At 38.0% G+C, this 27024-nt stretch overlaps 1 protein-coding gene across 11 annotated transcripts in view; it reads right to left on the minus strand.

Moving 5' to 3' along the window:
* Window positions 1-487: 487 nt before the first annotated feature.
* Window positions 488-27024, minus strand: part of SNTG1 (syntrophin gamma 1) — a 372531-nt gene continuing 345994 nt past the window's right edge. For all 11 annotated transcript variants that reach the window (XM_080381499.1, XM_080381498.1, XM_080381502.1 and 8 more), the window contains one exon: window positions 488-25606. In XM_080381499.1, the coding sequence (XP_080237625.1) occupies window positions 25448-25606 (159 nt within the window). In that variant the 3' untranslated portion in view covers window positions 488-25447. The remainder of the gene's footprint in view (window positions 25607-27024) is intronic.

A 27024-nucleotide genomic window follows, 5' to 3' on the forward strand; every position in this document is an offset into this window, starting at 1 on the left:
TGATGTTAGGGCTGTTCTCAGCCATTCCCAAATGAAAATGGTCTGTAACTTGCTGTAAGACAGTGGCATGAGTAGGAGATCTAAGTAGTAGCTCTCCTCCCACATTAAGCTTCCAGAAGGCTCCAATATATTCTCTAAATGGAAACAAAAGATGATGGTAGATGTTAAACTGCTGATATTTGTTTCAGATGAGAGAACTCTAATTACCAGCTGCTGTCAGAATTTTGGTAACGCTTATTACAGATTTTCAAACCAGTTTATATACAGACATATATATCCTAATATATCCTACGATGTATTTCCTCATCTTGCATGACCATGATTGTGGGAAAATTACTTTGAGGGGGAATTAGAGAAAAATGGGACCTAATAGAAGCATAGTATTATAGAAAGCTTTTTAGGGTAAAATACAGCTATTGCTTTCAGGGTGGTTGACATGCACGGAATCTACATCACCGCAGCTCCCTGAGCAACACCGCCTGGAGTCACGGAGGGTGGAGCAGAGTGGAGACTCCACGGACAGGCTCTGTTGTGCTCCATGCAGGAACGGGACGGGAACTTGATGGTACCATACAGCTGATGAATTGTATAGCATTTGTCACATGAAAAATATATGAGATGTCCATCACTGAGCCAGCCATTATGGTGAATTTACTTTCCTCAGATGAAATAATTTAACTGTGATACTAATGCACACCTCCATCCCATAGTTACCTGTCTCCAAGGTACTACTACACTTCACTGGGCACATGATGCCATTCAGTAACAAAAGTACGTATGACTAGAGTCACTCAAGCTCCACCTAAATGTAGAGAAAATGAACTGGTCCTGGACTGGAATAAATCTAAAGGTGGTGGTGGTGCAGGGAAATTGTTGTCTAAACTCCCAAATTACCACACTGATTTAGTGTTTATATGTTAAACACATCTGTGCACAAAGTTAGGTCAAGCTGACCCACTCTCTACAAATGAAGGAACTTCTAATCAAGGGAGTCATCCTTGGGAAGGATAAGAAACAAAAAAAAAACAGATAGTGAAAAGAACATTTTTACCTAAGAAAGGAACATTCGAGCAAGGAAGTTCTGGCCACAGTGGAAGACAAGCTGATAAGGTGTTACAACCCCCATACATCAACAGAAAATTGGTCAGAAGTAGGACAAAGGTAACTGTGGTACTTGGAGATCATGACCTCCAATTCAAATAGCCCCCCTGAAACAGGGCAAAACACCGCTTGCGGAGCATGCATAATTAGAAAAAAAACCCTTCAGTAGTGTTACCTGAGGATGTGTACTAATTTACATTAGAAGCAAGAAACTTGTAACCTATCCTGTGTATGACAAATGAATATGCAATGTACTATGGAGTGTAAAAAGGAGACAAATGAGGGAAGAAGAAGACTCAGTCGTAACTCCTGGGATCAGTCAACAGGCTGATCCTGTCTTCTCCCCCATAGGGACGCCTATTAGGTAAGAACGTTATTTTATGACTAACTCATGCTAGCTGTTACTAAGTGTGTTGTTTTAAGCTTGTTTTGCAGTCAGTGTATTATCACTGGCAATCCTTGAATGTTACTATGTAACGAACTTGTATTTTGTATAACAAAAATCTTCAGGTGAAGTTCATTTTGTATAAGTCTCCAGAGCTTTGAGTAGCTGTTGTAAGGGATTTGACTCAGTGAGGCTGTCAGTGGGGGTCCCTGAGTAGGCTAGTCAAATGACCCTCTGATACAGCGGGCTGTCAAAACGCAGGTAGCGGACAGACTGGTCAGGCACCAGGATTTTGTCTTTCTCAGGAAACTGACAGGCTGATCAAATATTAAGGGTTCAGCGAAATCCCCTTTCTTAACATGAAAATGACCATAGCTGATATGTTTTTGCCTATGATATCTCAGTATTTATTTCAAAAGAGTACTTTTTAAATGTATGTACAAGGATGTGGATCACAGCACTATATTGTAACAGTTTCCCTGAGAAAGGTTAATAGCTTTCTCATTAGGCAGAAATAGATTATATGCTGGAAACACACAGCTGCATTTGTCCGCCTTTCACTTCTCTTGTGCTAGCTGTACTCATTAGTTGTCTTGCAGAAAGCTGTTAAATTATTGCATGTTTTTAACAATTTTACCTAGAGAAGATTTACAATATAGTTGATGATAACAGTTTTAATTCTCTTACAAGTGCCATAAGGTCATTTTATACTCTGAAAAAATCTATTGTGATTGACTTCTGCTTTATATTTCCAGTAAATTAACTTATGTCCCTAGCTGAGTAATTAAAACACTTTGATAATAATCCAATGGGACCATGAAACAATTTTCTGTATGAAGGCTACCATGATAACATTATCGTTATATCCCAAGTCTGGTAAGATAGCATAGTTATGAGAGCCACCTGTAGTGTTATTTATCTTCTGTTCCAGTGGGATAGCAGACTTTCTCTGAAGCTCTGCTCCCAAACAGACTGCGCAGGTTTCTCCATCTTCTAGAAGGGTACAACAGACCCTTCTAAAGTCAAGTCCTGGGTTTCATCCTTCTCTTCATACTCTGTTTTCAAGCACATTTGATATATCCAGATGGATATAATGTTTCTGTACCCCTTGAACAGCATGAGAGACTAAACTTAAAACTTACATGATTTCCCATAAAAGAGTGTCTCACCTAATGTTTTCATCATAGAAGACATATTGTAAGCCTTGACAGGAAGTCACATTTTAAATGTGGAGGCATCCACTGGTTTACTGCATAAACACATTTAAAATACCAGTAGACAGGGATAAATTAAACTAATGCCTTGGTTCTAATTAAGCCTTTGATTTCTGAAGTGATTTTCTGTTAATACACAGGAAAAGGCCTCCAAGGCTACATCTATTCTACTAAATTAAACATGCCCAATATCGTTTTCTGGCACTGAGACAAGCTGGCATGGAGTAGCCCTCGCGCATACTGCTGTATTCTCACCCTCCAGAACAGGGTGATGACATTCGATCTCCTTATGGTGAATGGTCCTGCTCAGTGCTCACTCCGTAATCCTACCTGGAACTGCTTTGGAGACAGCCTGGGCCAAGTATGTGCCAGTGATCATTTTAATCAATCGTTTAACAATGTAAGTAGGAATATAAGACCATAATGATTGAACAGTGAAAGCAGTTCAGTTCCAGTGCCCAGGAATATTCCCCAGCATCACTTTGTTTACATCACCAGCATCACTTTTGCTGGGGATCTTTCTATTTGTTGGCTGACTACCCTGTCATCTGTACTAAACAAGTGTCCTCTCTATCAATTCATAATAAAGGTATTAGAAAAGCAGAGGCATTTATTCAAAGTAATGAAAACTTGGAGGGAATCATATGCCCTTGAAGTCATAGGAATTGTCACATCCCCTTTGTAAAAGGTACATGACAATATATCAAGTAACATTAAATGTCTGGTTTGCTTGCAAACATTGTGATGTGACAGAAGTATGTCAAATCTATTGCTATTAAATTCTATTGAATAAATATGCTGAATGGGGGGGTGGGGGTGGGGGGCGGAGTGAGAAGGAGAAATAAGTACTTTTGCAGCATTGTCTTACCAAACCGACAAAATCATTTTTACTGTTAAAAAAAGTGTCCCCCAGCATTTTCTGTTAATGAATCCCCTTAAAGATAAATATGTCATTTTTATTCCTGTGCTACCACTATGTGATCCCATGACACACTTAACTAATTAAATTTATTTTCTCCCAAAATGAATTCCAATTGATTTGTGGTTTATAATCCCCTATACTTTTCTCAAGTGGGAGATGAGATCCTTAGTCTGGGAACCTGCCTTTTGGGGCCAACTTTTGTTGCCTTAGTGAAGCAGATTACAGAAATTTTGTTGCTCTTTTACATTGTTTGCCACTGATACACACTTAAAGACAATATTAAAATTCAACATTTACTATAATTCCACATAGTCATTTTATATGCTGTTCCATTATGTCCTGAAAATTGTGATAAGATACTATGGTAAAATACCATTTACCATTATAGCACAGTGAGTGCTGTGTATTTGAAATATACATTACAGAGGTTTACTTGGCAACATGCATACTGAAAAGAAATCTAGGCAGAAGTAAATAAATGCTTTTTACATCATGGGAGCCTTTCCTCCACAACTCACAAAGCCGTTCTTTCTCTATGGCTGAGAAACAGCAAGTTTAATTCATTCTTGAATTTTTGGTGGTTTCAAAATCAACAGTTAAACTTTCTGAGGAAAAAAAAGGATCCAGGCCTTTCTTTCAACTACTCAGATGGACCCTTATATTAGATAGAAACCCATCTTGGCTGTTGAGGAAGATACTGCTGTATGCTAAATAATATTTCAGAACGTTGCCCTACAGCTACTATTCTTGCTTGACTCTCACTGACTTCTGAAAGATTGATGAACTATTACATTTTGAAGATCAAATGTAAGATTGAAGTAATTCTTCACATATAATTTTAAGTTTTGGGCCAGGTCTAGAGTCTACAATGACAACTTATACAGACTGCTGAGCACATGCAGAAAGGTATTGATTTCTGCAGGGCTCATCAATGCATTGTTGCTGCAGCGACTCACTTAACAGCTACTCTGAAATTATTTGATAGTGCTGTAGGCTGACCTAGGGGTTCCTATACAAATATTTTTACTTAAGTGCCTCTTACTTGGGTTGTCTGAGATGGGTCAAGCAGAAAATAGGAGATGACTCACAACAGCCCACAGAAGGGTCATTAAGAAATAATGCCAAAGTATTAGACTTGATGTCTCTGGCCTCTGTCAACTTATGGAATTGGTTTGGCCTGAGGGGGAGGTGAAAGCCTGCAAATATAAATGGGACAACGAAGATACCATTGTGTTATTCAAAAGGACAGCATCTGGGGCTATGACTTGATAGCCAGACTGAAAAGAATCTGGCCAGATATATGCAGAAACATAGTAGCGTGTGTGGATTACTTATGGTCTTCTCATGACCTACAGTGCCATTGCCACAGAATCATAGAATATAACAGTACAGCCTTCCTGGACCCCATGGTGCTTCAGATTTATCTCCCAAGACACTCTGTTAATCAGGCTCTTAAACAGGCCAAAGTCAGCCTTCTAGAAGTCCAAGGTAGTGGTTCTGTTGACCCCCCCCTCTTCTTCTCTGAGAATCAAAACCACTATCATTTCATGATTGCTATGCCCCAGATGTCCTCCAAACACGTCATCACCCACCAGTCCTTCCCTGTTTGTAAACAGCAGGTCCAGCAGGGCATCTCGTCTGGCTGGCTCACTGACCAGCTGTGTGGCTTAAAGCCAGGTATTGATCTGCATGATCTTCTGATTACACACCCCATCATTCCCTGCAACTGGCAGGATAGAAGGAAACCCTGCTTGAGCTGCTGATCCCAGACAGATAGACTGGTTCCACCAGTCTCTCTCTTTCACTGGTTCCACCAGTCTATCTGTTTTGCAGGCTCCCTGATGTTCCTTAACCTTTCTGCTTCCTTTCATAGCTCTTTCTGAACAGGCTGAACAGGTCATCCACCTGGTCACAACCCACACAGCTGTCCTCACTACTGCCACCCTCACCAGTGAAATGGTCCGGCAGCCTGAGATGTGAATGGCTGCACGTTTTTGTGGAAGCTCTGTCTGGGCTGCCACATCCACTCTGGTGAGTGCAGAGGACATAGTTTTCTGCCAGCCGGATACCATATCTAAGCTGCTTCTGGGGGGGGGGTGATGACCACCAATGGAACTCATCTGCTGACCTGGTAGGGTGACCACAGCCTTCCTGTGTGCTGTGCCGCGTGCAGTGCCATGCCATGCCGTGGCTGCCGCGCTGCGCTCTGCTTGCCCCTCTGGGTACGTGTGCTCCCTAGGCCGCTTTTATAGGTGTGGGAGTGGCTGCGGTTGCTCTGGCAGTGCCCAGGCCTAGTCAGCATCTCTCGTAAGAGCTTCTGGCTTCTGGTGGGTCTCTCCACTCCTCTGGTGTTTCCCTTCCTCAGGAAAACCCACTGTGCACCAAGATTTGCTGCTCCGCTGCAGACTGGGCCAGCTCCAGAGCGGCTCCCCTTGGCAACAAACAATTATCAGTTGAAAAGGCACAAAATAAGAAAACAGGCATATAAATTATTTGCTACCTTATAATCCCTACTTTTTATAAAGCATTTTGGTAACATCAGAATAAAAGCACTCTGGTTTAAGAAGGATGCTGAGCTATCTCAGCAGACACAGGATCATAAGGAGAGAAATGTAAAAGTTACAAAATGCAGTGGGATATAATCTTATGCAAAATAAGAAGAGATACTCCCAGCCCAAGAAAGTGACCCTGATTCTGAGATTACAACACTAGGAAAAAAACATGGCCACAAAAGTACGGCATAGTTAAGAAATTTGTGTTAGGTTATCCATAGGAAGAACAGGATCTGTGTTTGTAGTACATCTGCTGTTTCTCTCCCTAATATTCTCATTGAAGCATGAGAGAGCATTGTTCATTATTAATGTTTTCTCTGCCAACTTCAAAGACTCAGACTTCCCACATTATTAAAAGACATGGTCACCCAATCCTTTTTTCACATCCCTCTTGAATGTAATTGCCAGTCACCTGCAATTTATACACAAATCTACAGAATATTTCACTCGTCCTATTCACTGCTTTTGGTGAGGAACCATTTGCCTTTAAACCTGCTAATGTCTAGGAAACTGCTATCTTACCCCAGAGAGAGTAAACAGCTCCCTGACTTACACTATCCCTTTATGTTCCCTCATAGTTTCTTTTTCCTATCTGCCTTCTAAGCCCTTCTAAGCTTCCTGCTTAATTCCTCTTCTGCTCTAATTTAAGCTACAATAGCAATGACAGAGCTGAGCTAACCAAGAAGGTGAAAAGTCATGCAGAAAAGTTACACAGGGCCGTAAGGGAAAAGCTATGGGATTATTTTTTATGTAACTTGGACCAAGCCTTTTATTGTCATTATCTGGCCATACCTCCAGCACTGCATTTACAGAGACCTTGTGAACATAAGCAAAATTTTTCATACTTGGGACACTCATGAAAAGGATCACCTGAAAAAGAAAATGCATAAAAGCCTCTTCTTTTTAGAAATTAAAGTAAGTATTGACATGTGACACATCTGTTTATATTAGATCAAAGAACCATGACAGAAGATGTTGGTAGAAGCTTGTAGGTAAGTACAAAGTGTTTATGTAATCTGTTGATCAACAGTTGAAGCAGAAATATCCACAGGATTTACTCTGGAAACTTCCTCACCCTTTTCCTGCCCTCAGAACAGCAAATAAAGAATTCAGAAGGACTAGAATTAGAAACCTGTTTATTTCATAACTTTAATTAAATACATTTCAGACAGTCATGTTATTGATCTTCCAAAACTTTACTTCATTCCGGCTTATTAAGGTGGTTACCAGTTTACTTAACTGACTGCGTTAACCATGCATTTTCTACCATAGGTAATGTAAGGACAACCAGAAACAACCTTCTGGCTTATAATATGGTAATCTGTGGTGACTTGCTGAGAAGCACTGAATAGTAAAAGGTGACATGAAAGAAACTGAGCTCTTCAAAAAGCTCACAGTTTGCATGCATTTTATTTTGACTAGGCTGTCAGAGACAACAACATACTTTCTTGTTCTGATTGAATTGTGAACATGCATATTTCAGTTTATAATTACTGATATTTCAATATTGCTTATGTAATTACTGACACATTGAAGTTATATTGAATTTCAAAGGTCCAGCTGAGAGTCGAACTTGTCAAATTTTTGGAACATGAACAAATTATTACAGGGCAGAAGATTATGTATTTAATTAATAAGAAAGTTTTTATTCATGATGAAAACACCATCAGGGGTTTATATTTTTAATACAAAATCCTATTACTTTTTAAGTACAAAGGGATAATTTTATGTCTTTCTCTGGATATATCATTCTGACTTACATAACCTTGAGATCATAGACTTGCTTGAAGCAATATATGTCCATTCTCTTAAGTAGGCATGATCACTGTTCTTCAATAGATGTCAAAATGTTTTAAGCTGCTATAATAATTTTTTGAGGTGAGAAAATTAAAACCATTAGACAGGTAAATGACTTGCTAATAGCAAACAAGTTAGAAGATTTATCTTACTATGTTCAGCATTGGTGCAGCCTCATCTTGAGTACTGTGTGCAGTTCTGGGCTTCAGAATTTCAGAAGGACGTGAAGATCCTTGAATGCATCCAGTGGAGGGTAACAAAGCTGTTGAAAGGACTGGAAGAAATGTCCTATGAGGAGTGGCTAAGGACTTTGGGTTTGTTTAGTTTGGGGAAAAGGAGACTGAGGGGTGACCTCATTGCTCTCCACAGCTTCCTGAGGAAGGGAAGTGGAGAGGGAGGTGCTGGTCTTTTCTCCATGGTACCCAGTGATAGGATGTGTGGGAATGGTTCAGATCTGTGCCAGGGGAGGTTCACACTGAGCATTAGGAAGCATTTCTTTGCTGAGAGCTTGGTCAAGCACTGGAACAGGCTTTCTGGAGAGGTGGTTGATGCCCCAAGCCTGTCAGTGTTTAAGAGGCATTTGGACAATGCCCTTAATAACAGGCTTTCATTTTTGGGCAGCTTTGAAGTGGTCAGGCAGTTGGACCAGATGATCATTGTAGGTCCCTTCCAACTGAACTATTCTGCTCTGTTCTGTTCTATTCTATCCTATTCAGGAACACATTCCTATTTTTCTAAGCCCACAATTGCAATTCTGACTTCATAGCTGACCCTCATGAGAAGGAAAAGGGAGGTTTTTTTTCCAGAAAACATCTAATTCTCATTTCCAGTGTTTGTCAGCTTTTATTTAATCCTACAGACAAAAAATTAAAAACCATATAGGGTACTACTGGTAATGCAAAAGATTCTGTAATAAACTACTGACCACTTCCAAGAAGTGTCTCCTGTTCTTTCTTTACACTTCCAGTTGCTTTAAGTGTAAAGCAGCAGTTCTTAAACTGTGAGCTTGGTACCATGCGGAGACTTTGATGTCCTGTAGGGGAGAATACAAATAAGACAAGGGAAACAGAAAAGAAATGTTTTTACCTACCCTCTCCAATCCCCATCTCCCATACTGAATTTCTGCCATTTAGGACTTGTAAAAAATAGAAACTACTTGTGGTACATTGTATACTTTATTTCCCTGCTTCAACTAAAAGTGAATTAAGATCTGATAGCTAACAAGCATAAAATTGTTTCTATACGTGTGTTCACAAAATCAGGAAATATTTCAGTCTGTGGTCAAAAGTAAAGTACTGACATACATAAAAATAAATCCAGAATTAGTTTGCATTTTAATAAATTATTGTCATCAAACAGTTAGGGACAAGGATATAAAAATTACTTTCAGAGGTAAGAGAGAAGCTCAATACATTCTTTGAGTCTTTCTCGGTATTTGGGGGAGATTCCCACACGTGATGTTGTGGTGGTAGCAGACAGGTTGCAGGAGCAATAGCAATTTGAGAGAAATATGCAGTTGTGAAACCAAAGAGATGTCACCAGGATGAGATGGCAATCACCCAACGAACTCATCTGTAAAACTGAAGGACTATGGCAAAGGTGGATGACTACACACTGCCACTGAGACAAATACCAGCACTTAGCTCATCTCTAGTTTCCCATGTTCACATCTACAAAAAAGGGCCTTGGAGGGGATCCTGGGAGCTGCAGACCACTGAGTCTCACTCACTGCTAAGGTGGATGAGTCTATAATAAAGACAAACATTACTGAGTATATGCATAAAATTGTATGCTGAGGAAGAGTCAAAATCTTCTGAGAGGGGAAATGATGTCTCACTGACCTGCTGGACTTCTGTGAGAGTGTTGCTTAACCCATGGATAGAGAAGACACTATGGAAATCATATAACTGGATTTTAAAAAGAACTTTGATGGCATTCCACACCCAAGTCTATTAAAGAAACTGAGCTGTCCCAGGTTGGAGGAAAGGATGTTTTAAAGATAAGTTTCTCTAGATAGAGAAGGGTCAGCAGTGGATTCCTCCAGTGACCAGTCTTATTCGGCTTTTCAGGACATGAGGAAGGGGTTATGCAGTGCGTCTAGATTGTAAACAATATTAACCTCTTGCAAGTAGTCAAATGCCACACTAGCGACAAAGTACTGAAAAAGGACTCACCAAATAGATGCTTGGACTAAAAGGTGGTAGTTGAGCTTCAGTGGACATAAATATATGAAGTAATTTATCAAAGGGAAAACAGCCTAAATTGTGGCTCTGTTAGGATGAATTTGGAATTGGAACTTAAGAAAGAGTCAAGGTTGAAAGTTTGCTAGATAACTGGCTCCACCTGCAGCAGCAGAAGTAAGAGGTACCAGAATGGAGTATGCTCAGGATAGATAGTGAGAAGAAGGCAAAGGGTGTCCTTTTGCTATTAAATGAAATTCTGCTGTCCCAGACCCATTGTATATAGTTCTGTATATATTCCATCGTATATAGTACTGGCCTCTACACTTCAGGAATGACATAATCCAGTTAGATAAGATACAGAGGAGAACGCTTAAAACAATAAAGTGGATAAAGCAGCTTCTGTCTGAGGAGAGACTGAAGAAGCTGTGACTCTTCAATTTGAAAAGGAGGAGACCGCGTGGGGAATATCACTGAGGTTTAAAAAAATCATGGAGGTCATGGACAAGGTTATTTCAGCACCAAATTCAATTGGGCTGAAACACAGGCTTTTGATCAAACTATTATTAAGTTGGTTTAAAACATACAAAGTAAGTGATTCTTCACATAATGAACTTCTGGAATTGAATGTCACAACATTTTGTGAGAGCAGACAATATTGGCAAATTTAAAAGGTATTAGGTAACTTCACGGACAATAGTTCTAAAAAGAGTACTAAACAGACAAGACATGCATGTGTCTGCCATCACCACCAATACAATATTTCTGGATGGTGGAGAAGTATGAAATACCTCTAAAACATCAAGTCTTATTTCCTATTCTTACAGATTTTCCCTTAGGACTGTGTGCCTGACCGATAAAAATCTCAAAGCCCTCCTTGAAAAGGGTTAAAGGCTAAGGGAAAAGATATTAGCATAAAGCCAAGAGTCACAGGGAACAATGAAGAAAAGAAAGATGATGAAAGTAAAACCCAGAGAAATAATGAACTTCAGAAACACCCTACCAGACCTTAACCACTCCCTGATGACACCCAATGAGCCAGTGGATTAAATTCATACAAATGATCATTAACCAAAAAGTCATCTGTTGTCAACAGATACCATACAGTTAGGGTCTCAATAAGTTATTGATATGTAGGGAAATTTGTTCGCAAAATGTTTATTTTTAATTGTGACCATCACAGAAGAAAAAAACAAACAACAACCAACCAAAACAACAACAACAAAAAACCAAACAAAAAAGCAAAATAGATTTTTTTTTTAGTGTTTTAATCTGAATCATCTTTTTGAAGGTTTAAAAGAATCTAAAAGCAAAGGATTACTTTAGTCTTTTGCTTCCTGAGTAATTTTCTTCATGAAAAGAGTACAGGCCTTTATCTGAAATAAATGTGGAAACTTTTTTTACTTTTGTCTCAAAGGTACTTGGCAGATCAATTCTAAACATGTGAATAGGATTAAACAGAGGAATTCAGAGTATAAGCTTATGACACATCACCAACATATTAACTATTGATATTTTTTTAAAAGCAGTCTCTTTCCAGTGGAAATGGGTATCTGTCCTGGGATCCCTGGGTACAAAAGTTCAGTCTATTAATAAAGAAACTGTTGACAAAAGCAAAGCAGTGGGAAATCAAACAAACAAAGAAACAAAACCACATAGAAAAGTGCTAAGAGAAGTTCATGCTCCAGGTTAAGTTAATGCTGAAAAAAACCCTAGCAAATGGTGTCATCAGCATAAACAGCTATAGGAATATGGTTTTATAAAAATAACATAACTTTGCTGCCAGGGTCCAGGGACTATTTGAGAGAGCACAATGCAAACCAGAGAGATTACCTGAAGAGATTCTGAAACTGTGAGATTTACTGCATTTTGTCTTACAGATCTTGAGAGCTTCATCTGGCCATTGCAGTACTGGAATTCAAGAAAACACATGAAAGGGCTCAGCTTTTGGAATAGATCATCTTAAATTTTCTTTTACATCCCTGATTTTTTCTGATCATATGTTCACCCAAAATTTAATAATTGAAACAAAGTAAGCAGTACAAATAAAGTAAATAATATTTTTTTGGCTTCATTTGGCCACAGGTTGCCACACATGATCTCAGAATAATAATTCAGCCTCCGTAAATTGCACAGAGGTCAATACATTGCAGGGTTGATTCAACATAAATAAATAATCTGTAGCCATGAGGAAAAAAAAAATATCTTAACATATAGACAATAGATTAGAACTCATAAAAGAAAATACAGCCCCACTGACATTTTTTAAAAATTTTATCCGAAGTTAAATTGTCAATAAATGTGATTTATGATTTTACAGAGAGAAGCATTTTATCTGTTGTTACTAAAACACACCCTATCTCTCCCCTCCTTTTTCAAATACAATTTAGAATATGTGTGTAACTAAACCAATCTAAGTTGAATGTAACATCCTTTCAAAAAAGTGAATGGAAATACTAAAAGTCCAGAAGCTATCCCATAAAAACTATATTTCAGAAGTGGGAGTGGACAGATATATGAAAGCAATATGTACAGGAATCCCAATAGCAATATAATAAATGAAATTATTCTAATTAAAATATTAGAGTATAAAACCCCACAGCATATTGTATTAGTTATATAGATATAAATCTTATTATTAAAATTTAGCATTTAACAGTGAAGAGTTTATAAAAAGACCATTTTTGTTTTCTGCCCCTCTTATGAAGGAATGGACTGAAGACTGCCAATGTTCCTAAAACCAAGGGTAGGTACTATCTAGCATAAAGCTGGAAATTGTAGAAATAACTGTACTGTTAGAAACAAAATTAGATGTAATGCTCTAACATCCTCTTGTCTGAGGGCATGGAAGTTTGGGGTAGAAGCCGTCTTGAACTAGCCTACGATACTATGATTGTCTCAACCTTGCTCAGTTCTTTGAGGTCAGTGTTTTTTCCCATAAAATAATGGAAGGAAAGACCAGAAGTCTCCCTCCCTGAGATTAGAAAGGATCAGACTGACACAGGTCTTTTAGTGAAGGATACAGGAACAGGACAGCCTTACTCTGAGAAGGTGATGGTACTAGCTTGTATCAGTGGACTCAACAGACTTCTCATGAGTCTGCTCGTGGGCTCAGCTGCAATACCTCTCAGCGGCCAAACGGCAGGGGTGTAACACCACTTCAAACAACCATCTATCCTTTTACAGTACAGCCACCACACTGTATTTGATTTAAGTTTAGCCAACTTCATGTATTTACTATAAGGCAGTCTGATGTATTATGTATCAGAAGTTATTTTTCTTTCTATGGAAACAGCTCATAACTCATACTTTAAAGCTAATGCTGAATACATATATTTAAAAATTTAAAATTTAATGTTCCTGTTCATTAAAACAAATGCTACTTGGCACAAGATATTAATAAATTCAGATAATTCCCCAGACTCCTAGCTGAGGTTAATCCTTGCAAATCAGGTTTTTGTTGATTTTGTATTAATTTGCACTTCTGCGTTTTAAAGTCTTCAAGACTGATCACACAGCAATCAAAATAAAATGGACTCACAGAAGTTCATTTATGCAGAATAAAAAAAAGGTAATGGTATTCATTCATTGGGCTTCACCTGCTCATATTTAAAAAGAAAAAAATAGGGAAAAAAATAATAATAACCCACTCATTGAAACGTTTGAAGTTCTTTGTTGTGTTATTTGTGTTCCAAAACCTCTGCTCGCCTGAACTGAGAATAGAGCTTGAAAAGTATGATTTCTCTGGCCCAAACAGAAAGAAGTTATAGAATATAGTGCTGACTTTGTCATTGGAATTCTGTCCCCAACCAAGGCTGCCTGAATATAATCCACCTGCAGGGGTTAAAAAAAAAGAAAGATTAATCACTCAGAAATAAACTGATTTCAAAGATGGAACAAGAACTTGGTAAATGCTGGAGATATTTTACCTCTGAAAGACCATAAAGAAAAGGTTTCCTACAAACCTTTCATTCTTCTCCTTTGCCCTTTACAGAGTGTTTTATTTTCTTCCATTCAGACATGGCTGTAAGCCAAAAGATGTGGAAAGGGGAGGACTGGCATATAAATCCTCTAACCTGCCTCCCAGAAAAAAAAATCTGCATCCAAATCTGCATCTTTACCATGACACCTCTTGGAGCTGTCTCACTGAAAGCTAACTCTTAAAATGATGGTTCGTTTCTCTCTGCCTCCCATTCCTCATAATGCAGGGGGGAAAAAAAGAGAAAGACCTCTAGTTTATCTTCTGGGTGATAAACTGACCTGTTCCTATACCCCATCCTCATTACTGATGAGCTGAAAGCTGACCACATGACTGGAAGAACAAACAGGTCCATGATATACTAGTTTTTCACAAGAAGCCTGTGAGTCACCAGTGTGATGCAGCCACAGAAATAACTCATGCAACCAGTCACAGTCTTTGCAGACAGTCAACAAATATTATGGCCATAGGGCAGGACATAAGGGAGATAATATCTGAAGCATGGTATAAAGTGCACAAGTAGTCACAGTCAGGGAAAAATGTCAAAATGGAACAGATTTAGAATAAGAATGCATCCCATTAGGATGGTATGGAAACAAGACCAGGTAACCAAATTATCAAATGTCTGCACTGAGCAATGAAAAGCAGTGCAGAAAGCCCTGAGCTGCCATGGACTTCATCTGCTCTAGAAGCAGTATTTCACAGTGTGGTGCTGATGGTCTGTATTTATTATCTTAAACGGCATTAAAGTGGATGAACTGCTTCTGGCCCTGAGCTGGTATTGCTGCAGCACAACAGGTAGGCATACCAGCTGGAGTGAGCAATAGCTCAGGAATCTGCACCAAATTTCACTGCACTGCATAGACATCTTCTGTATGAGCTTGGCTTGTGTGTTCATGCAAAATGAAAGCTGTCAGGGCAGACGATTGCTTGCTATAAATACATTGAAGAGAGGAGAGGAAAGGGGGGGACTAACACTAGGGCTAGAAAAGAACAATTTAAATTAGGGGATAATGCTGGCACAAAATCAAATAGATATGGACTAGTTGCGAATAGGTTTAGGCTGGAAATTAGAAGAGAGTTTCAAACCATCAGAGTAGTGAGATTCCAGAAAGCTTTCCAATAAGACCAAGAGGGCTAAAAAGCCTAATTACTTTTACATAGAAATTTAAACATTTGTGAGAGGGATTATAACGTGAGTACCTGAGGAAACTGGGTAAGATTCAGTGACTCAGGCCATTCTTCCTAAATTTATATTCCTCTGAACATTTTCCTACCATCTCACAAGCCTCTTGGTCCTTCACAATAGGTCACTAGATTCCCCCAATCCCCTCAGACAGCTCAGATCTCTCTTACACTACACCAGCACCAGGGCCCTAGGCTCCCCCGTCAGGGAAAAGCCCCATGCATACTTCTGTGAAACTGCTCCCAGCCACATGAACCACTCAGAGAGGAGTTCTCTTTGCCTTTGAGTTTCCATATTAAGCAGAGTCTGAGCTCCCATTTCTTGTGAAATGATGGAAGGCCTTAACTTCATGCTTCTTCCAAATATTTGTCTTCTGTTGTGAACAGAATGTAAGTTGTTCGTGATGTTGCCCGGGTCTGAGCCTTTGCTGCACTTGGTGGTATTGCAGTGCAAACCCCACAGCTAGCAAGCCCACTATATCTTTTCCTTGCTTCAGTGAAGGTTTGTCCTTTCTGAGACCCATCTTCCACTAATGTCTTGAAGCAAAATAGGAAAAAGAAAAAGAAAGAGAAAATAAAAGGAAAAAAGACAGACATCTGGCTAAAAGGATTTTGTATTGGTTCAAAAGAGAAAGGTGAGACTTTGAGTCTGCTCGCATAAGAAATTTATCTCTTGTCTTTTCACTGAAGCTCATGGTACTTGATGGAGTTTTTCTGCTATTTTTAAAATGCCAGTTTCTAGAGATATTTTCACATGACATTCTCAGCATCTAGTAAAAATCTTTCTAGTCCTCTAGGTTTTTTTCGTCCTAGACAAAAAAGTCTAAAAAAAGTTCAGATTGCACCTTAGGTAGTCAAAGTTAAAAAAAAAAAAAGAAAAAAAACAAGAAGAAAACAAGTAAAACACTATTGTCTTCTATGCTAACAATTCTTCAAGGCCAAATCAGGGAGTATGGAGTAGCAGTGCTGCCACACACCATCTTTCAGCTGCTATTGTTTCTATGCTGTGCCCTTTAGGAAAATAAATCTCCATTTATGGCCTCTTGAGTTTTAAATCATCTCCAGACCAGGGATACATAGCTGTTATCATAATCACTTGGACCAAGCAATGTTTCCTTTTCACCGTAACAGTGATGCAAGTGTAAATACTCTGAAGTTCATTAGGTCTCTCTAATTATATTCACCCCCCACGCCCACCCTCACCCCTCTTCTAGGAATGAGCTAAATTTTTCTTTTGATTCACAGTATGTTATTGAAGGGCTATGCAATATACTCCCTCTTCCTTGGTCTCAGCACCTTAAGCGCTTTCCTACATCAGTTAGGAATTTTTATCCTCACACTGCTTTATAAACCTGGGCTCTTAGCGAAGCCTCCTTCATTTCCCTCCTGAGCGCCCTGGACAGCAGGACCTGACACCTACAAGTTCTGTAGATGTATCTTGGTTGATTTCCAGAATGTGTCCATACAAGGACAAAAGGACCATGGTGTAGACCTCCTTGGACAAGCAATGAACTTCTAAGTAAGGCTCCACAGTGGCATGGCTACGGTTCAGCATACTGGGGAGCTTCCGCTTCGGCAGAAGAAACGGCATAGGTTCATCTGTGCTGAATATCTGCCCCATGCTTAGACCATCCCTTGAAAATACTGACATTTCCCTAAAGGTGAAGGGATTATCCCCTACCGATGAGTGCCTGAAGTGTCTAATACTGCAGTTACTCTACTGTCATAAATGCATTGACTAAGTGAATGCAAAAAAAAAGCGAAAGAAAGCAACTGTCCTTAATATGTTGTTAACATTTTTATAAATGTGCTGTAATTTGTTTGAAGGGAGAATACAGACTGGATTCCTCCGTGCTCAGCCATTTAAGATTTTCCTTATATCTTAGTTTCACTGCCAAGCTTGGTAACAGATCTATTGAAAGGAATAGCTTTGGAGTGTTGAGGTGGTAATAGTGCCATACACAACACCCGACTTTGCACACCTGGTGCTCCCGAACAGTCAGACCAGCAAGGGAGGTGACACTGCTGCCAGGGGACAGAGCAGAGGGAGAAGGGCTGCTGCTGGGGGACTGGACGGGGGCTGGCTATTCCTCCCAGCAGCAACAAGAACTCCCACCAGCAGGACATCCATCTCTAAAATTTCCCTTCTGGACTAGTCCTTTCTCTTCCTGTGACCAGATTAAGCCCCAGGATGTTTAGACTAATAAAATTCTGCCCTCAGTGTCAAGGACTCCTGCGCCAGGTTTGGTAGCAAGCACCTGTGCCATACATGGCAAAGAAGGGAAGGGCTGGGAAGAATTTGGGCTCAGAGTTGTGAGAAGAGTGTGCATGCAAAGTACATAAAGCACGTAGCCAACAAACCCCAATACTCAGTGTATGGTAAATACCTCTTCAATTTTCTGAACTATTGCATAGTGATATTAACTATAGCACTACACAGAATAAATTCCTTTTTTTTCTTATAAGGGAATTAAGGGATATAATTTCCTGTTTATTAAGGGAATTGTGTTTGAAGAATACTTAAAAAAAAATAAAATGCTACTAAATCACAGGCAAATGTAAGAACAGCTAGTGTCAAAATAGTGAAAAAACACTAGGGTACTGTACAACTTTATCATTGATAAGAAGTGAATATTATACTGTGCTAAATTTTATTGATCAAATGCACAGTTAAACAGATCAAAATTCATTTTAAATGTTGCAAAAACAAATTGTTATAGGGCTTGGAGAGCAAGTATGTTAGCTGTGGAACATAAGTACCATGAATTTAAAGAAACTCGTACAAGGACTGTATCTTAAAAAACTTTGATTCCAAGAATTTTCATTTGAGGTCAAAATCTGTGGGGAAGGTGTAAAACATGCTAGATTTAAAATTGTAATTCAGAAGAAAATAGGTATTTCCAGAATAAACAAACTTTTCAATTTTATGTGAGTTTATGCTCCCAATGCAAAATGTAGTTCCCCTTTAAAGGGAAAATGGAAATGGTAGCCGTGAAAGGGTTCCTGTACATTTGGAAGATACTTACTTCCAAGATTTTCCAAACTTTGTAATAATCTTTGGATCTCTTCACCTCTTTTTTTAAAGACTTCTCTCTTTTTTTTTCCTGGCTTTTCACTTAAATGTGGTATAAAAAGAAACTTGAGACACAGGTAACTAGCTGATGTGACAGAGGTACATATGTTTGCTAACTCACATCAGCTGAATCACATCTGGGAAAAAGGACTGAGGATTTTTTTCAGCATAAACGGTTCTTCACACTTATAATTAAAACAAACTTCTTATTTTTTCCTTCTCTTCAAGATGCTGAAAGGGTTGGTGCCAGCAAGGGAGACTTCCTTGGGAACAGAACTGAGGACAGCAACCGCACCCTGAGGTCTAAGAAAGCCCTGGTGACTGGTTGTGGAGAGGGTGGGAAAGGTGTCAGCAGCACTGTCACAAGGGAGCTTAGCTGGCTCCTCCACACCTCAAGCACAAGACAGGCACCAAAATTGTGCCTGTGAGATGTGCACTGCAGGCTCTCACCCTAAATTGTTGAAAAGGTACAAAGGTGCCTAAACAAAAAGCAGGGGCTCCCCTTCTCCCAGCACCTCTTCCTTCAGTCATAGAAAAAGACAAACAAAATTGAACTAATTTCTATTACATAAACAGTTGAGCATGGTGTTGCAAAATAACTTTACCAGCCCAGATTCTTCAAGTATTTTCTTGAACTCTCAGACTTGGCTTTCAGTGATATAAAACTCATACACCGTATAACTGAATACAAAAGATTAGTTTAAAAAGTATTTATTTTCTATTTTTTTCCTGTTATGTTCCATTACAAAAAGAAGCATAACAAAACCAAAACAGAAGATAGCATTTTATTAGTGGTACATTAATGAGCTTAAACAACTAGGTGACTTATATTTGTCACAAATACATATTACAAACAACCACAAAACCATAACTAAAACGAAATAAATAATTTTAATAGTTTTCTTAAATTTTAATATTTATAAAATATATAGCACTTTCTATTACATTTTTCAGTCATTTTTATCCATAACAAATTAAAACTTATGACATATATTGCAAATATGCTAAAGGGATAAGAATAATTAAAAAAATCAAAGTTCCTGAAGGTATGAAAGAATAAATCAGTTAATGTTTATCAATTCATTATTGTATATCCAGATTGTGCATATCCTGCAAAAATAGCCATTTCTTCAATTAATATACATATTTTTCTTTATAGTATTATAAGATTAAGATTTTTAAATGTAAAGCTTCATGGATTTATGATTCTGTTTTACAGTTGTGCCTAATATGTAACTTTCATTAATATATACTAAATATCTCCCATTAGTATATACTAATACACACACACAGACACACAGACACACACACACACTCACACTCACACTCACACTGCATTATATATTAGTATATACTGAATAATAAAAGAATTTCTATAATATATAGTTGGGATTATTGTGGAGAAAGTTGTTGAAAGTGGAATGCATGTATACCATAGTGAAAACTGATGACATTATGTAAGTGAAAGCGTTTAGTTTTACATCGTTCAATGTATTTTGACAGATTATATAATGTACTGTAATAATATACAGAATCCAAACAGAAATCTCTTTATATTCCAGTATTCCTATGTTTTCTTTATGTTTCCAACAGGATATGTACCAATACCTCTGCTAAACTTCCTGAAAATGGAGCCAAGCAAGTAGAAATGTGTTGACATTACAGACCTTATTCCAGGAAAATATTAAAATTGCACTTAAGAACCCTCCAGGTCAGGAAAGCACTTAAGATCAGATATGACTTTATTTGCTTTAACCTGAACGTTAATCACACACTCAGTCGGTCTTACTGGTACACAGATGCCCTTGTGATAATTCTAATACTGTCCCTGACTGTATAAGAGGTTTAGAGGTTCTGCTATGTAGCTGAGTACAGTTTTGCCATCTGTCTGAGCAAAGGGGGCGACAGAATGGGGGAGTGTACTTGGGGACCTCAGAGCAAATATGCAGATATGTATTTGTGGTAGGCAGGAAGAAAGATGCAGCAGGGAGAGTGCTGACCAGCATGGGGCAGCCTGCTTGCAGTCAATACTGTCCTGGTGTGGTGAGGGAAAAAGGTATGCCCTGGGCACCCATCAGCCTTCTTCAGATTCACTCTGCCCCTTACTGCAGCACAGCATCCCCCTTCAGGCACCAAGCTCTGGCAGGCTACACTGTGAAGCTCAGCTTTCTAGGGTCCTTGAAGCACCCACGGTGCACAAGCAGCAGCCACTGCAGAGACTGAGACAGCTGGCACCAGACCTGGCAGCCTTGCTGTTAGCATCTCAGAGGTTTTATACTCTGGATTCATTTCAATTGGGCTGCATGGTCTGAAAGCCCATCAAGACCGGGAACTCATATAGGTGTGATACTCATTTACTTTCACCCTGAAGACTCAGTTCATATGCTTAAAGACTGCTCTGTGATATGAAATGTAGCACAGTGAGTGGCAGCAGGCAGGAGCCTGGCTTCACAAGCACATTCCTGATAAATGAAAACACTAGCATAGAAGCACCTCGAGCACCTTAGAGAGAGAGAGACACACACACACACATACACCTTCAGAGATCCTAAGCTACGTTCCTGCTTTGGATTTCCCTTTGGAGAGCCTCAAGTCCTACCATAGGCATCTAAGACAGGTACTTAAATTTTGGGAGCTGACTGAGTCTGTCATTTTTTCCCGTCATGCAGAACTGGTCAGAGGTGCGAGTCCAAAGTACAGACTCATAATTGCCTGAGGCTGAACATTGAAAATCAGCTTAAACTTTTTTTTAGACACTATGCTTTTTCAGAGACCAGACCCTGTAAGGAAATGGAAAGTGCAATACAAGGATTAGTGTTTAATATTAATAAAATTAATTTTTCTGAAGTGTTCCTTGGAATTGCCATACCAGAATTAAAATTGGTCTTTTTGGCATGGGGAATACTCAAGGTTACTTAGACAATACGTAGCAAAGCTGCGGAATTTCTAAGGGCAGCAACTGTACATTCACGAGATCTTCAGCCTTTTTAATATTTTGTTTGATCTAAGAAACATCTTAAGGCATTGAATAAACCAAATCACATTTAAAGTAACAGGCTGCAGTATTGACAACTACCTACTTATGTTAAACTGTCCACTTTGAGGTGTTCTGATAAACTCTACGTGCACAGAGTAAATCAATATGTATTTGTGGAATCAAGGACTAATTTGGAAAATATTTTTCATTATTCTCATCTCAAAGCATATTGATACTGTATATTATTGATTTGCATTCTTATTAAATCTAGTTTGAATGGAAAAAACTTCAAATTACTGGTTTTAAAAAATAACCCACCTACAACCAGTTTGTTTCCACAAACTTCTTGCAACACTTAATTAACAAAATAAAATGGCCAACATTTAAAAGTATGCTGATATTTATTTCAAAGATGCCTTCATGCTACTGGAATGCAAAGCTCTATTGAAAATCTGGAACTGTATTTTTAAATATATGTAGGAAATCAAATGTATTTGTTCACTGAAGAAATCCAGAATGACATGTATTCAAATTGGTAACACTTCCCATAATAAAACTATGCTAACATTATAACCTAGCACATGGTTCATTCTGTGAAGGTCACATCATCTAAAATTTCCATCATAATGCAAAGCAAATCAAACCAAATATATTTAGTTATACTTAAGAGTACATATTTTTGGTACACATCACTTCAATAGGCACAGTACTATTAAGAATTTTTTAAAATTAAATTTATTTAAGAATACGATGACATGAAGAAAACAAATTACATTTTATGCTATGGGTTAGCTGGTTTGCTCTTTTTTGTTAAAATACCTGTTTTCACTTGCATACAGATTTTTAGCCAAAGCTGATAAATCATTATAATTGTGGTTTTGTCATTGGGCTGCGTTCACTTGCAAAATAATTGTATTCATTATATGTGAAATGTGAAATATTAAATGAGAGGCTGCAACATAAAGCCTGGGTTTTGACACATGCCCATGAAGTTCACTATGCTTTAAAAGGGAATCTCCCATAGGTACTTAAATGAAAAATATAGCCATTTAATATGTTTGTAAATCATATTTTGTAATTTCATAATCAGTTATAACAAAGAGTTCAAAATTTCCCTCTTTGATTCAAGACTGAATTTCTGACCAACTTGCTCTAAAAGGGCAATCCTGGATGCAGAGTCACCTCTGAATATCCTGTGATGTCTGTGCACAAGCCCATGCTGCATTTACAAACCCATGCTGACCTGTAGTCAAGGCTATGGCAGTTTATATTCTGACAAGATCACTTTTATCTTCTTGAAAATAAAAGTACTGACTAAGCCCCATCAGTCTAGCTCTTTGAAATATAGGGTTTTAGAAAATAAATAAGTACCAATTTACAGGCTAATGTTTGTCTCTCAGATGTTGCTTATTTAATGCCCAGTTGCAAAACTCATTGATGAATACAGCAGTTTTACAAAGAGAATACTTGACAGAGATCTTTAGGCTACCCTGGTGGAGTCCCAAAAGTTCATGTCATTATCTCAGTTCTGCCCAAGTTGCTTTCATATAATGGAATCCTTTAATCTATGGCAATTTGCAATTACATACTATCTGCTGGTTTGGGTAAATGTTATGTTAATTGAAGCACATTTAACAACGTTCCTTGAACAACTCTCAGTTTCAGTGGTAAAACTGAAGGAAAAAACATTCAGCTGGCAGCTTGTTGGTATTTGGTTCTGCTATTACCAGCAGAGCATCTACCGAGGTGTTAGCATGTGCCAACAGTGTGACAGCTGAATGACACAGCATCGCGCTAAAAGGAAGGAGGTGATTTGGGAGCACAGAGGAGAACTGTCATTAACAGGTATGGGGCTTCTGTTTTCTGTTGTCAGTGCTCTGTCAAAATGTGTGTTTCCAGTATATGCTTTCTTGACAAGGATAGTGCCTGAACTACCATCGTGAAATCTCTTGGACTATCGTTGCTTTGGAGTCAAAGTATCTGGGGTTTGTACTCTTTTCAGGAACAAACACGAGATCCCATGGACAGCCATGGTAATTTTATGTGTTGTTCTGAGAGCAGGATGTGACCCCCCTATTCAGGGAAAGTTCATATAAACCAACACATGATAATGACTATGAAAATGTTGTATTTTGATGACATTTAAAGCATTTAATAGCTGGATTATGACATCATTCCACTGTATTTATCATGGGAAAAAAATGTGTAACCCTTGGAGATGTATTAATAAGAAGTAAGTATGTACTGAAAGACATTTGAAAGCGATTAAAGAGTCCCCAGGAAATATATTCCTACATTATTTGGAGCTAGTATCAAGTGAGATCAGCTGTACTTCAAGGCAAGGATACTCTTACATACATAAATCCAAATACTTGTAATGCAAAGCAAAGAAACAGAGACATGATTTGTCCCTACAGTTCATTCATCTTTTGTTTGTGCCTTGCATTTTGAATTGTTCCCATTTTTTAAAAAAAAGCTTTCCTCTGGCTTCCCTTTTGAAGTTTTAATTATCTTAATCTGTGCAAAGGGGTGTGACAGAATTAGTCTTTCTGCTAATCAAGGCAGATGGCATCCATAACCCTTACCTGCTATGTGCTTTTATAACAAGTCTAAGCGGTGGGAGGTGGGTGGAAGTAAGTTTAAATTTCAGTATAATAAACAGAAACACCATAAAGTACTATTTAAAATGTTATGCACACACTGTAGCTGCACTAAGTATTCTTCCAGCGTTTTTTTAGGTTCTCTTATCCTGTCTGGCAAAAAACCCCTCATTTCTCACCTTTTCTGTTGTTTCAGCTATATCCCATACATGCTCCCACCATTTTACCATCTTCACTGATGTGTGAAATAGCACAAAATTAAATTATTTTTCAAAACGACATTTAAATAAAATTATTAATTTAAAATTTACAATTCCTGCAGATTTCATCATTAAATGATACTCTGGAACTAGTATGTAGTCCAGAGTGATCTAATATTCTTAACATACAAAGACATTATGCATTCTGTCATTTATTCTTTACAGGCTATTCAATTTATTCCTGTCTTTTACTAAAAAATATATTTTTAAAAAATTAAGAATGTAAAGGGTGGACTCATTTTTCAAGCATAACATAGAACGCCTATTTTGTTGAGAGCCTGAGTGGAACAGAGGTTCTAGTTATGATGTGAAATCAAGGTTAAACATGGAAACAATGTATTAGATGGATTGTCTCTGAAACAAATTAAATAGCTAAGTCTTGTGAACAAAGACTATTAGATTTAGAGAATGTAATTCTTGGGGAAAAAATGAAGAAGTAAATAGCAGACATGATATTTTACACACTTGCACTTAAGTTCTAATAAAATTAAATTTGTATCACATTATTTTTACTTGAAGAGAGACTCATGGAAAGCTGCTTTGCTTTTTGTGGCTTGGTTGGTTTGTTCGTTTTAATGTATCTGTCCAATATGGCTAGATCTTTGTTATTGTTAGACTAAAAGCATAAAACAGAAAAAGTATCATGACTTTATGTATGGACACAAGTATGGACTTACAACAGTACTTAAAGTGCTTTCTTATTTGAGGAGATACTTACACAAATGCCTTTTCATGCCTATCTCCTTGACACCATGTATATGCTTGTTGCTTGCTCTTAGGTGATTTATAATATAATGATAGGGTATTAAGTTCATACTCAGAGTTTAGTATATTGTAATAAAAAACATCTGAAAACAGGAAAATGACAATTCTATTCATGTATTATTACAGCAACTTGAAAATTTTATTAAATACTGAAGTGCTTCATTTCATCATTTATTCCTTTGCTTCCAGTGTTGCTTAAAGCACTATGTAAGTACAAATAGATCATACTAAAAGCATATCCATCCTATTCTGGGGTTTTGACTAGGATTATTTACTGATGTCTTGCAGAACAGAGATGAATTTATGATCCGACGTGACCATCTATCTGCTGATGCTGCAAGATGTCCTGCCTCCAGGCTTGGTTTCCACGTACATGGTTCACCAAAGGTCTACATCTTATGAATATTTATACATTGTTATGTCTTCTTGTTAAGTGGCAGTGCTGTAATGTGAGATGTCAAGTAGTATACTTTAATTTGCCTGTACCAGAAGTTGTGGGAGCAGCAGAAGATGTGGCTTGACTGCCTACATACAAAGGGTCCAAACAAGCCACTTTAGCTGCAAAGAATGAGTGGATACAGTGAAGGACTGCAAACAGGTTGGAAAACTCCAGCTCCTGGAAGTGAAAACAAAAAGATTAAACATGAAACAAAAGAACACCTCACAAACACACACCCAGGAATGAACCACTATTCAAATAGCAATAATTTAAATAGTTTGATGTAATTCTGCTAATGTGCCTGGCAATTCTCCATTATAGGGACTTAGACACTGATCTATCCCCATTCAGTAAATAACTGGAGGCAAAGATGGAGAAATTTTTAAGTTAAGTGCCTCCACAGAAATATGAGATCCTACTGGCTAAAGGGGAAGGCAAGTGACACTATATAATATCTTTTTGCCTCAGGTTAATGAAAATCTGGCACTTTTGCAGGCTGATTTAGACAGAAATTGAATGACTGCACCATAACAATTTACAAGTCTCTGGACTACTCCTGTATACGAAATATACCCACAAAGATCAATAATGTTGAGTTCCACATAAAGTACATTTGGTTCATCACATAACCTCGCTATTCGTAATAGGTAAGCTATTATCTTACCTAAGCTGATTCTTTAACCACCACCCCCCAAAAAACCAAACATAAAAAAAGACGTATTTTCAAAAAATGCTATCACACAGTGATATTCTGGATCTGTCTTCATTGAAAGGGTTACTGTTACTGCACCAAAAAAAGGAATAGTTGCCATGTTTTCAACTTATTAGCAATATTAGACAAAGTCCTTCTTTTTCTACTTTAATTTACATTTCTTCATAGCTTCTCAGCATGCAATTAGACTACCTGGGACTCTTTCAGACAGCACTACAGAGGAAATAAATAAAAACTACATTTTTTTACATATATAATTTTGCTACTTTGTGTTTAATTGCCTTTATCTGATCTGTCTTTTTTAGGTTATCTTCAGTACGTGTTTTTGGAGTCGGCATTTAATCAATAAATAACTGTTGTATTTGAAAGTGAATACAGAGGTATTTGAACACAGAAGTGTAGGGATGGTGGTGCACAGTTGCCACCTCCCTGCTTTGATTCACTTGATTATACAGATTTCTACATAGTAATATGAAGCCAGTAATAGATATCTGGTACATTCTATTTGTCTTTCTGTCCAGCACTGGTATTTCCAGGCTATGTAATGCCAAGGATTTTGCTTTTTTGTTTAGAAGAATGTTGATAATGTAAATTCAACAAAAATTGGTAAATCTCTCAAAATGACATTAACCTGCAATTTTCTGCCCAATGAGATTTCCTGGAAGATACTACTTCACATAATTCATGGAGACACTCTCAAATCCCTCATGCATGAGGGAGAACAACTGCCTGAAATCAGACAGCTGCATATGCAGAGTGTCCACTGATGTACTGAATGGGTGGAGCTTTGATCAGCTCTCTTACAACCTGAGATGTCCTTCAGACATGGTCAGAAATAAATTTATAAGATCCCATGAGCTTCTTTAAACTCCCCTAACTACCA

Source organism: Falco punctatus (assembly GCF_963210335.1).
Source record: "Falco punctatus genome assembly, chromosome: 3".
Taxonomy (NCBI): Eukaryota; Metazoa; Chordata; class Aves; order Falconiformes; family Falconidae; genus Falco; species Falco punctatus.